This window comes from Sciurus carolinensis, chromosome 17 (assembly GCF_902686445.1).
Source record: "Sciurus carolinensis chromosome 17, mSciCar1.2, whole genome shotgun sequence".
Taxonomy (NCBI): Eukaryota; Metazoa; Chordata; class Mammalia; order Rodentia; family Sciuridae; genus Sciurus; species Sciurus carolinensis.
The window spans coordinates 11,360,169-11,373,466 of record NC_062229.1 but is presented as its reverse complement, the minus strand read 5'-3'; the positions used below and the strand labels follow the sequence as shown (position 1 = coordinate 11,373,466).

General features: G+C 40.4%; 1 protein-coding gene across 1 annotated transcript; it reads left to right on the top strand.

Annotated features, from left to right (window-relative positions):
• Positions 1–5,242: 5,242 nt before the first annotated feature.
• LOC124968037 (olfactory receptor 18-like) lies at positions 5,243–5,893 on the top strand. Its single transcript, XM_047530428.1, has one exon. The coding sequence runs from the start codon at positions 5,243–5,245 to the stop codon at positions 5,891–5,893; it is 651 nt and encodes a 216-aa protein (XP_047386384.1).
• Positions 5,894–13,298: the final 7,405 nt, after the last annotated feature.

Below are 13,298 nucleotides of genomic sequence, written 5' to 3'. Positions count from 1 at the left end.
CAAGGCAGCTCCTGTCTGTCGCATGGTACAGATGGGTCTTAAGGAGCAAGGTTGAGCCTTACTTACCCAACAGGAAGGGGAGATTCATCATATCCGCCATCCGTGGTCATGACCAAGCAGACACTGGGCACACCCGAGTAAGTGCTGAGGCAGACAGAGATGGAGGAAGAACTGACAGAAGGATTACTTGTTATCATTGGGAAAAATGACAATTGGGGCAGTCAGATGGCAGAATAAAAGTGTAAAGTTTCAGGTATGTGGACTGTGAATTTTATGTCCTTGGTTGTGATGGAAGTCCCAATAATCTTATTCAAAATTTCACTTTCTGCCCACAGTGGTTCTAGTTGCCAGGGACATCACACCTACAAGAGCAGAAGAAGGGTCTGTGGGACCTGTTTCATAAGTACTCCAAGGCACTGATGTGGGAGTGGGGGAGGATAATTATGGTGGCCCTGATGTCATGCACCAGTGCTGAGGGCTTCCTGGGTGCCAGGTTCTGAGTTCTGGGTTCTATGTAGCATGTTTCTTTTCCTGTGCACAGTCTACTCCAAGTTGTGTGTTCCCACCCTATTATCCACTTACAGGAAGGAAGCAGCCCAGCACTTTTGTGTAACAAAGGGAAGGAAAAGGTGGTCAGAGTGAAGCCTGGCTTGAGTTGATCTGCATGATAATGACAGGGGGCACTCCTGCCAGTAGGAGCCTGGCAGCTGGGGCTGTTGACAACACGCTCAAACATTTCACTTTCTTTTCACACCAGGAGAGATTTCTTCAGTATCCTGTTCTTTCCTTTTGTGAGATCCCAGGTAGATCACAGTGGTGGAGATCCATGATTGGCACCTGGTGTCTACCTATAGGTAGGATAGCTTGCAAAATAAGCAGGGATTAAAAAAATAAAAGAAAAAGAAAAGAGTAATCACAAAAATAATTCCACTCAAATCTTTCTCTTTCCCCAGGTCCAGGTTACCCTTGAAAGCTGTCCACATCTCCCTCCAGTGTTGGAATGAGCCCACTTGATCTCAAACAGAGAAATAAAAGTCAGGTTCTGGTATCATTTCTTCTCAGAAATCTGGAGGGAATTTAAGCATGTAACTCAGGTGGTCCTGTGGTTATGACCTCTGGAACTCTTCTTAAATTTCCTGGTGGTTTGGAAACAATAAGACAGTTTATTGTTCTAGTCCCAGAGACTGGCAATTTAATTTTGAATGTTGTTGGCTCTATGTATTATTTCTGTGACATCAGGCAGGTGGTTAGTGTCTCTAAGTCTGAGCACTGTCATGTGAGTTGATTTCCAGGGGACACTGAGTAAGGATTGCACAGGTAAATCTGTAAGCTCATAGCCCACAGATGACGGAGACAGGAGATGTGAAGAAAACCTCAGATCAGCAAGCTTTCCTTTTGTTAGGTCGGAATTTGGGTGATTATATGAGGGAGAGCAGAGCAACTGAGGCAAAGGGCAGCATGCCACATGGCGACCAATCAAACTGGCAGGAAAACTCCGCTAACCCTTACCTCCACCTATCACTCAGCAGGACCCCCACCCATTCCAGTCTATAAAGACCCTGGGCAGCTGGAGCCACGTTCAATTTTCTCAGGCTCCCTACACTTCCTTGTACCCCGAGGGGCTGGGAATTTTGCCCGAGAGCCAAATTCCAATAAATCTTGTTTCAGCTGCTTTCTGTCTGATTTTATTTGGTCACTAGCCATGCCCCTGAGCTTATACCTTTATTCTGCAGTGAAGTCAAATCAGTCAGGCTCAGGAGGACCCATATTCCAGGCATGGAGATGGCCCAGCTGGGTAACAGAAGGAGTCTGGGTTTCATAGTTTCACTGGAGACTGCAGACATTCAGTTTGGACAGTCAGGGGCTAGTTAAAATTTTAACTTAGGAAGGTAGTTGTAAAAAGTTCAAAACTCATTGTCACTGGGAAAAGCTCACAACTTGGAGTTCCCTGCTTATCTTCTTCCTCTGGGACCCATTGTTACCTAGAGCTTCACTATTTGCTTTTCTCCTTCCAGGACTCATCTGCAATGGGGAAGGGTCAAAGTCCAGGGCCCAGCTTCTCAGTATTTGCCTCCTTCCTTCAAGATCCACTGGGGTTGGAAAGGGGTAAATGTTTGCTTTTGGTGGAGATGCTAGGGATGAACCCAGGAAGGGATGGAAGATTGCTCTCTCCCCTCAGGGCCCATTGTTACTGGGAAATGACTACTGGAAGAGGTTTAATGTTTGGCTAATTTCCCTCCCTCCTCCTGGGCCACACAGTCCCTGCATTTTTCTTGGGGAGCTGTCTTGTAGAAATATTATTTTCCATAAGCCTTCAAAATCATGTCACAAATGTGAAGAATGTAAACATTGATATACAAAATTAAATGTCCCTCTTTTGTAGCAAAGGTCTTCTCCTACTTTGTGGATTCTCTTTTCATGCTCTTCATTGTTTCCTTTGTTGTGCAGAAGCTTTCTAGTTTTATGCCATCCCACCTGGTTCCTGGTTTTATTTCTGAATGCCAGGGGTCTTGTTATGAAAGCCATTGCTTGCATCCTAGGTTGGAGTGTTGAGTCTGTTTTCTTCTAGGTGTTGCAAGTTTGTAGTCCAATTCTCAGGTTTTTAAAAATTTTTAATTCACTTTGAATGGATTGTTTTTGTGGTACAAGAGATAGGAATAGAGCTTCATTCTTCTATGTGTGGATACCATATTCCCAGCACCGTTTGATAAATAAGGCTACCTATAAATCTGACCAAGGAAGTGAAAGGCCTCTACAACTAAATTATAGAACACTGAAGAAAGAAATTGGAGAATGCCGGGGTCCAGCCCTAGCAGGAGACCATGGGTTCCACACTGGTAAACGGGGCGCGGGGAGACAGCATCGGCGATGGATGAAGAATGAAAGACACAGACTCTAGTTCTGGTGCAATCAATCCCACTTTATTCTGGGGAAGGCTGGGTTTATAAACATTTTTCTTCAGGCTATAATGGCAGTCTTGTGGTGAATATTAAAGAAGTTTTCAAAGCATAGGCAGAAATTGTTTTTAACAAGGAACAGAAAATTATGAGAAAACAGTATCCTTACAGATTATGCTTACCTAATCACAATTGTTTTAAGAATATCTAACTACGTCAGTGAACTAATACAATATTTACTTCCTTAATATCTAAACTCTATGTGACCTAATACTATTCTTATTATTCTCACGGTTAAAACAATAGACAAGTAATCTCATGTGACTATCTCTACTAGGTCCATCTGGTTAATATCTAAATTGCTGAGTTAAGGGGTACAGTAGGGCAGCGGTCCCAATTGTAATTGTGTACCAATGTTTATTATAGGGGTGACATATTCTTTGTAGGAAGGAAGGAATGTTGTGAAACCTTATTCTCTTACCCCACCACCACACATGAACAAAACCATCACTAAAATTTAACCAGCCTGTTGGAGACAAAGGCAGATCTACAATTATTTTCTCCAGAGTCTTTCAGGGACTCATTGTATTGTTGTGAAATTATTTTTAATTTTGTTAATGGTAAAGACCCATTGTTTTTCAGATTGTAGGTAATATTTTCTGGAATTTTTATTGTATTCCCTTCATCCCCTTAAGCAATCCGTTCAGACTGAAATGAGTAATATATTGTCAGAAAAACACAGCAGAAAAAACACCATGCTCTGGAGCAAAACATCTGGCAATTCCTTTTAGGATGAGCCTTTGCAATCATCCTCCAGAGGATCTTTGTCAAGCACTGGATGGAATTCCGGACGCCCCCGCAGGAGAAGACCTTAGAAGATGGAGAGACATCTGTGTTCTTGATTAGGCAGAATAAATATTGTCAAAATGGCAATATTACCAAAAGCATTATACAGATTCAATACAATCACTATCAAAATATCAGTGGCACACTTCATAGAGAAAAAAGAGTCCTAAAATTCATATGAAAAAATAAAAATGACCAAAGCAATCCTGAGCAATATAAGCAATACTGGAGGCATTATTATACCTGATCTCAAATTATACTATCCAGCTAGAGTAAAAACAACAGTGTGGTATTGACATAAAACAGACTTTAAGACAAATGGAATAGAACAGAAGACACAGAGGCAAATTTGTATAAATAGAGTTATCTGATCTTTGACAAAGGTGCCAAAAAAAGTCATTAGTTTTTAATCATTGACTGCTACTTTGATCCATGACACATTTATGTTAAAAGATATGACTAAATGGATTTAACTAAACTGTATTTACCAAAATTTGAGTTTCAGTATGCTTAGAATAGGAGTTATTCTGTTATATGATTTCTAAACCCCACTATTGAATGAAGCCTTATAGCTACAAAAGAGGAATATAATAAAATTCAGTGACAGTAAAAACCCTGAAAAATAACTAGTAAATAACAATGCTTGTGCATATAAACAATTAAATGTAGTATGCAGATCATTTGCTTGTTCTTACATGGAGTTTGAAATACTCCAAGTAAAAGGACTTTAGGCAATTGCCTTAGAATAAAATAAGAATTGTTTGACTGCTTCTTAACATTCATGAGTAGAATGACTTTATTTATAAAGGTAGAAATCTATTGCTACTTTTTTTTTTTTCTCAAAAGTGTTGGATTTGTTTTACAGTAATAATGGACTGGCTATCTTTAATTTCCTTGGTCTTCTAACATTGTTCTTTTGAATGTCTCTAAAATAGATACACATAGAATGAAGCCAACACAGAAGTCAGCACTGAAGGAAGTTTATGATGACTAAGTGAATCACAGCTGAGAAGTATTAGAAAAGCACCTTGATGTTGAAATGTGAACAAATACTCTGTACACTTAAATTCAAAATATATAGAAACAGTTCAATGCCTGGAATTGTCTTTTTCTAACCTTCATCTCTTTTTTAAAAGATGGTTACCAATACAGAATCATAAAATCTGACATCTGTATCAGAATTCCATCTCATGGAACTCACAGAGGATCCAGAACTACAGCCTGTGCTTTTGGGACTGTTCCTGTCCATGTACCTGGTCACAGTGCTGGGGAACCTGCTCATCATCCTGGCTGTCAGCTCTGATGCCCACCTCCACACCCCCATGTACTTCTTCCTCACCAACCTGTCCTTGGCTGACATCTGCTTCATCTCCACCACGGTCCCAAAACTGATTATGAACACCCAAAGTCACAGCGAGTCATCTCCTATGTGGACTGCCTGATGCAGATGTCCCTTTTTATCCTTTCTGGATGTATGGATGACATGCTTCTGACCAGTGATGGCCTATGACTGGTTTATGGCCATCTGCCACCCACTGAATTACTCAGTTATCATGAACCCTCGCCTCTGTGGATTCTTAGTTTTGATGTCCTTTTTGATCAGCCTTTTTGATTCTCAGCTGCATAACTTGATTGTCTTAAACTTTAGGTACTTCAAGGATGTGGAAATTGCTAATTTCTTCTGTGACCCTTCTCAACTACTTAATCTTGCCTGTTCCGATACTTTAACAAATAACATCGTCATGTATTTTGTTGTTACTCTGTCTGGCTTTCTTCCCATCTCCGGGATTCTTTTTTCTTACTATAAAATTGTTTCCTCCATTCTGAGGATCCCTTCCTCAGGGGGGAGGTACAAAACCTTCTCCACCTGTGGGTCTCACCTGGCAGTTGTTTGCTTATTTTATGGGACAGGTCTTGCAGTGTATCTTGGTTCCACTGTATCACTTTCTCCCAGAACAAGTGCAGTGTTCTCTGTAATGTACATAGTGGTCAGCCCTATGCTGAACCCCTTCATCTACAGCCTGAAGAACCGGGACATTAAAACTGCCCTGAGAAGGATGCACAGCAATGCATACAATCCCAGAGCCCTGAGGCATCTGTTTTCAAGGGAGGCTAGATTTGGCAGCAAAACTAAACCTGTAGACCTGTAAGCAGTCTGTCTTGCTCGCATTATTTTTGTGGGTTTAATTCCTCATCATGTTTCATGAAGGAATGGTCATTACCATGTTTGAGAGAGGGAGGAAGCCGGGCATGGTGAGGCAGGCCTGTAACCTCAGCAATGTGGGAGGCTGAGGCAGGAGGATGGCCAGTTCCAGGTCATCCTCAGCAACTCATTGAGGCCCTAAGCAACTCATTGAGACCCTGTCTCTAAATAAAGAATATAACAGGGCTGGGGTTGTGGTTCAGTGAGTAAGGACCCCTGGGTTAAATACCCAGTATCAAGGAAAAACACACAAAAAAGAGGGAGGAATAAATTTTTAAACTGGTTACAAAATTTAAGTTTGTGGAGAGAAAATATTTCTGGAAAGAGGTGTTGGTGGTAACTGTATAAAAAAGTGAATGTAATTAATGCCACTGAATGGTACACAAAAAATTGTAATTTTGTCATATATTTTACAACAGTAATTGAGGAAAACTACAAATGGATCTTTAAAAATAGGCAAGGAAAGACAGGAAACAAATTAAGTGAGCAGTATCTGGGATTTCTCCCAGAGAGGAAGAGCCTAGAATTTTGGTGGACATTCACTTCCTCTTTCTTGTTCTTCTACTAATGAAGAAGTCCTCAGAGAATGGGATTACATGGGCCAATTTAGCCAATTGTGGGCTCTGTGAACTGAACCTTTGTGGTTGTTTTATAATAAATAACCAGGCTTCAGAGTGAGGGCTTCAGCTCCGTGTGCCCCATGCCTGCATCTGCTCTCCCCCTGGCTGCCTGTCCCAGGACCTTTGCCTCATCCAGTCCATTTATTCTGAACCAGAGTGGGGTACTGAAACCTTTGTGGGATTTGCACTGGACCCTCACTGCTGGGTCATGACCCAGAAGAGAATCAGCTTAAGCCAGTAAGTGCTGAGGAAGGAGATGGGTGGGGGAAGCTGACAGAAGCACTGTCTGCTCACCCTAAGGATGAACGTGAGAGGTGAGGCAGACAGTGGTGGGAGAGCAGTATGCACGTCTTCAGCTGCTCTATGGGACACTCTTGCTCTGTGCAGAGCTGGGGTCCTGTGACTTGTGTGAGGTTTGTTTTCTTCCCCCACTTGTCAATACATCTCACCCATGCATGAAAGTGTTACTGCACCCCCACACTGACTGCTAAGCACACACAAAGTATAAGGAAGGGATGAGGAGGAGGGGGAGGAGGAGGGGGAGGAGGAGGAGTAGGTGGAGGAGGAGGAGGAGTTGGTGGAGGAGGAGGAGGAGGAGAGTAACCATCACATCCTGAACTGTATTTGAGGGATGCTCGAGTTCAGACTCTGAGCTATGAGCAGCTTATTTCATTCCATTTAATCTGCATGGTTTTCTGCAAACTACTGCTAGTTATTTTCCCAAAAGGGAGGGAGAACTGGATTTTAAGGTAACAGGTATCAGTTGTTAGGTAGAAAGGACTGAAGGGATTTTGAGTTGGTCTGTCTGAATACAGACACAGGGCATCTGCCAGGAGAATCCTGCTGGGTTTCTCCGATAACCCAACTGTCAGCTGCAATTCCCTGTCACTCCAGGAAGAGACCCCTTGCTCACTGCATCCTTCCTGGGATCTCTGTTAGCCCATAGGGCAAAGCAATTGTTGGCACCTGCTGTACCAAGTATAAGAGGGATAGCTAGGATCCCAGGCAAGGATCCCAGGAAAGGTAGACCCCTCACAGGTCAGCACAGATCGCCTCTTGCCCCAATGCAGATGTCATGGCAACTGTCAGCAGCCGCCTGCATTCTTGTTATCTGAAAAGCCAGTTTCTAAAGGAGACTGAAATTCTGGTCTTGGTTTCATTTCTACACAAGTAACTGGAAAGAGTTTTTTAAAATTCCTCATGTGACCCTGTCATTGGGACATCTGGTTTTCTGCTTAAAACCTTCTGATATTTGGAAATTAATGAAAAATGTAGGGTTTCAGACACAGAGACTGATGATTTAATTTTGAATCCAACCCTCACACTTGTTATGTCAGTGACAGGCAGGTTATTGGAACCTGTGAGCGTCAGCATTGTCATCTGAGTTGATTTCTAATTGATACAAATGCATTGAGTACAGATTAAATACATATGAAGGCTCCCCATGTGACTAACCTGTGAGGAGCATATCAAACAATTAGTGATGCAATTTATGTATTATTATTATTATAAGGATGATGCTAATCTTTGTACAATTCAATTAGAATATCATGTTATTTGCAGTTACTGTGTTCCTGTTTCTACAGTGGGGAAATTGATTTTCTGTGCCTATATATAAATAATGTGCTGTGTTCTTGGAAAGCAATCTAATCCTTGTTCGTCTATGATTCCTCAGATTCCATACCTTATTTTATAGAAAGGAGGCATCAAATATAAAAGAAATCTTCTTAAAACCTAGAATAGGTTGGTTCACAAAACCCAATGTGGCTTCAATACACTTAGTGCTTTCAGGTCTACACTTTTATATTTTTCAGGAAAGTCAGAAAGAACAGGACACAAAAAATATCACCTCTTAATTGTGCCTATTCAATGGACACATGGATCTTAAAATTTAATTTCACAGCTTTATATGGTTCTATTATTCAAAGGTGATAGCACAGGTATTTATGAGTATTAAAGACAAAAGAGGAAGAAAGAGACGTGGGCAAGCATTCCTCCTAATTGAGCTCATTTGTGTTTTGATTACATCATTTCAGGCTTCGCTGGCTTTTGGAAATGGTTTACATCAATAAACTCACTATCACTATAAAGAATGAGTTCTTGAAAAAGTGTTTATTCTTTAAAATGTTTATTGTTTTCCAAACTTGCCTTACATATCTGATATGTGGAAGTCATCGGTGTGTATGACTTTATGGGTTAATGAACCAGGACAGTTCTGTTGATTTCCTGAGTCCCATCTCAGGGAACTGTGTCAAATGGAACTATTAAATTCCCTATATGAGATGACAGTTATTCTTAATCCTGCAGGAACACCTACCACATATGGATCAGTAATATTTTGTGGCAGTATAAACTAACAGATGTAGATTTTTTGAATAGAAATAATTTTTATTGTGATACCAAATATAGATGACTGATAGTAAAATGGAACACATTTCAATTATTGAAATTCAAATAACTATCTCACACATATACATATAATCTACAAATTTTCACTTGTGCAATATGGAGAGAGACAGGATTTTGAAAAGATTAGGGTAATAATAAACTCAGAAAGGAAATGATGCTCCTTGCTTGGCATATGTTCTGCATCATCTGAATCATTTGACCTAGCTGCAGGTACTGCATAGAGACTTAAATCCAAGACTTTCCAAATTAGTCATTTCAGGCCCAGTAAGAGTGTTGTGGACTAGACTAGTTTACATACGTTTAAGGTAAACCTCAAAGAAACCCGATCATGAATACACAAATCAATCCTGAAATGTCTGTATCAACATACAAGATTCTGCCACAGAATCATGACAGCATGTTTTAGGGGAGCAGGTATGCAGAATGGAATTATGCAGAGATACCAAGAACTCAAATTTCATAGATTTAAAATGAAATCCCTCTAAAATATTAGGTTCTGAAGTACATTTTGCTTAAAGTTTGCTTTTAATATGAGTGGTGGGTATTATTGCCAGTAATAGTAGATAACATTAAGGGTGGTAGCCAATCCTGGTGGTTCTCAATCCTGGTGCAGGAAAGGACCAGAACTTTACATGAGGATATTTTAATTAAGTTGGGTTTTGTCCTAAGCATGGTGTGTTGATATTTTAAAATATTCACATATATTTCAGTAAATATATGTGCTAAACAAATCACATATACTAATAACATTATGAGAAGTATAGTGGTAAATGAAACTAAAACCACTAGTTGAATTTCAAGAAATCTTACAATAACACTATAAGCTAGGTAATTATTGTCTGAATTTTAAACATAAATGGTACAGATATATTTACTAAGGTAAACACCTAAATATTTTCTTTTGCACATTTTCCAAATTACATCATGGTGTGACTTCACTAAATAATAACCCAGAATGACCTTTAAGTGCTGAGAAAGTATTTATGTGAAGTTCTGTTAAGTAGCACAAGAAGGGCGTGGCTTTGCTTGTTCTAAAATCCTCAACAACATATAGAAGGGTTTATGATCAAAAAGCAATGAAGATTATTCCAAAGCCATTAGAAAATAAGAAATGAAAAAAGTTGGAGGGGGGCAAGGAACCCTTTTCTTCACTAGATGTTTTGCTGAGATTATATTAGATTGATACACATGAACCCTAAATAAAATGTACAATTTCAAAAGTTCTTAACATTTCATTATCATTTCATCATTGACACATTGACAGGTGCAGTCCAAAAAAGAACACATTTATGGTTAGTGATAACAATGGTTATGTGCCTCTAAAGTAAATATGAATATCACAATTTGTTCAAAAAAAGAGAAGTTCTATACTATACAATTTTAGAATACAAACAAAAATTGAGGGAGGACTTCATTCACAGAAGAGGGTAATCAGAAAAACACCAGAAGCTGAAAATATTCTGGAAGATAAGTAGCACATATTGTTCTCTGATATGGACTCTCTAGTATTCAAATAATGCAGTCCTAATTTTACACAGTGTTTGGGTATTCTAAGTCAAAATAATGCATACTGTTGTTTATGTGGTGATTGATTATTGGGTACTTTTTCTAAACCTCTTTTCTGTTTCAAAAGGTATCCAAACAAAAGTGAACCAGAAAATATAACACATGTCTCTGAGTTCCATCTTATGGGACTCCCAGAGGACCCAGACCTGCAGTCCATCCTCTTTGGACTATTCCTGTTCCTGTACCTGGTCTCAGTGCTTTTGAACCTGCTCATCATCCTGGCTGTCAGCTCTGACTCCCACCTCCACACCCCCATGTACTTCTTCCTTTTCATTCTTTACTTGGTTGACATTGGTTTCATCTCCACCACAGTCCCAAAGATGATTGTGGACATCCAAACTCACAGTAAAGTCATCTCACATGTGGGCTGCCTGAGTCAGATGTCCCTTTTTATTATTTTTGGATGCATGGATGAAATGCTGCTGACTGTGATGATCTATGACCGCTTTGTGGCCATCTGTCACCCCCTGCATTACTCAGTTATCATAAATCCTCGCCTCTGTGGCTTCTTAGTTTTGGTGTCTTTTGGTTTTAGCCTTTTGGAATCCCAGTTGCACAATTTGATTGCCTTACAGTCTATATTCTTCGAGGACATGGACATTTCTAATTTCTTCTGTGACCCTTCTCAGATCCTCAGTCTTTCTTGTTCTGATATAGTCATGTATTTTGTTGGTGTGTTCTATGGTTTTCTTCCACTCTCAGGGACATTTTTCTCTTATTATAAAATTGTTTCTTCTATTCTGTGAATCCCATCATTAGGCAGCAAGTACAAAGCCTTCTCCACTTGTGGGTCTCACCTCTCAGTTGTTTGCTTATTTTATGGAACAGCCATTGGAGTGTACCTTTCTTCAGATCAGTTCATTCACCAGAAAGGTTGTTGTGTCCTCAGTGATGTACACTGTGGTCACCCCCATGCTGAAACCCTTCGTCTACAGCCTGAGTAACAGGGACATTAGAAGTGCCCTTAGGAGGCTGCATGGGAGAACAGTGTGATCTCAGGTGTGTGGCATCCATTTGGAATGTACGCCAGAAACTCAGCAAAACTAAACATCTAGACATTAAATTTGCTTCCTTGATCACATTATTTGAGTTTGACATCTTTATGTCCACATCTTGCTTCATAGTGGAATAGTGGCTTGCAGAGGCCAGAAAAGGAGGAATTGGAAGTGTCTTAATGGGTATAAAGTCTGTTTGGGAAGATGAAATATTCCTGGAGATGGAAGATGGTGATGGCTGCCCAAGGAGTTGACTGTAACTACTGCTACTGAGCTGTGCACTTGATCACGGCAGAAATGACTGCATTGTCATCTGTATTTTGACAATATTACCTATGAGTCAGAAAAACCAGTGGAATTTTAGGGATAAAACAAAAGAGAAATGAAGAGTATGTACAAGATTTCTTCTCTATAACAAGAGGTATGAAACTACAGGAGACATTCACTTTCTCCTCTTCTTCCTCCTCTGACATGAAGATATCCTTTGTGACTGGGTGTTGTGGATAAATTTGACCAAGTATGAGATCCATACTTGGGCCTCCAAACTCATGTGAGAGTAAATAAGACTCTGACTCCTCCATCCCTTCCATTTGAAGCCTCCAGTCCCGTGGGCTCCATACCTGTGTCTACCCCTCCCATGGTTTTCTTCACTTGGAAACTCCTATATGACCCTGGTTTTATGTTAATCTTTAGGACAGAGGCTGAGCCTTCACTGGGCACTAGTCCTTGTGTTGTGGGGTCTGATTATCAATGTGTAGTGAGACCACCAGAGACTAAAGTAGGAAAAAAATTTATTTGGGGCAAAGATAAAAACACTGATGCATCAGGACCACTATTCCAAGTAAGGGAAGTGGTAGGGGGAGGGAATTCAGCAAGCTGGTTTTGAACGTGACAACCATAAAATAATCCTGGCAGGCTAACAATAGGTGCCTTTTTCTTTTTTTTTTTCTTTTTTTCCCAAGGAGTGCAAGCAGCCAGGTCCAGCTTATCTATTTCAGGTTGCACCTGGTGGGTTAGCAGGGCGAGCTAGGTGGCGGGGAGCCAGAGCACCCATATCTGAAACCCGCAGCTTCTGGGGCCTCTGAAGGGATGGGTTGCTTCACACAAATGGTCACAATGTCCTTAACTCATGGCCACATTATTTTCTCTCGGGTACTCTCCTTGTATTTACCGCAGTCAGCACGACTCAAAGATTTCATTCACACTCATTTTGGTTTGGTCAATCTTAACTAGATGTATTTGTTTTATATCAGAGGGTCTCTACTTTTTCTTTTCATAAAGGGGTCTCCACTCTTCCGCACTTGGAGGGATGTTATAACTCCATTCCTTATTTATAACCCAGCAGAGAAGGAGCACAACCCACTAAGTGTGAGGACCATGGTGGATGGAGAAAGGCCCCTCAGAATCTTCATTTCCCTTCAAGAGAACAGACATGAAGTCTGGGTGTCAAGACAGGAGGATATCGATATTAAAAGTTCAGATATGAACTTTATGTGGAATTCACGTTTCTGGTTTTGATGGGGGTGTCAGGAAACTCACATGAGATTGTCATTTCCTCCCATGTTGATTCTGGTTCCCTCAGATATTTCATCCATAAGAGCACAATGTTGACAAAAACGATTTCCTGTGTACTCCAAAAAGATGATGAAGAAGAGGATGACAGTATCCATAATGTCATGAACTGATCTTGATGGATTCCTAATTGCCGGGATCTGGACTTCTGTGCTCTGCTCTGTATAACTCATTTCATTGCCTCTTCATT

Excerpts from the sequence above, each read along its gene's own strand:
- LOC124968037 (XM_047530428.1), top strand. The coding sequence starts at position 5,243 with ATGGCCTATGACTGGTTTATGGCCATCTGCCACCCACTGAATTACTCA.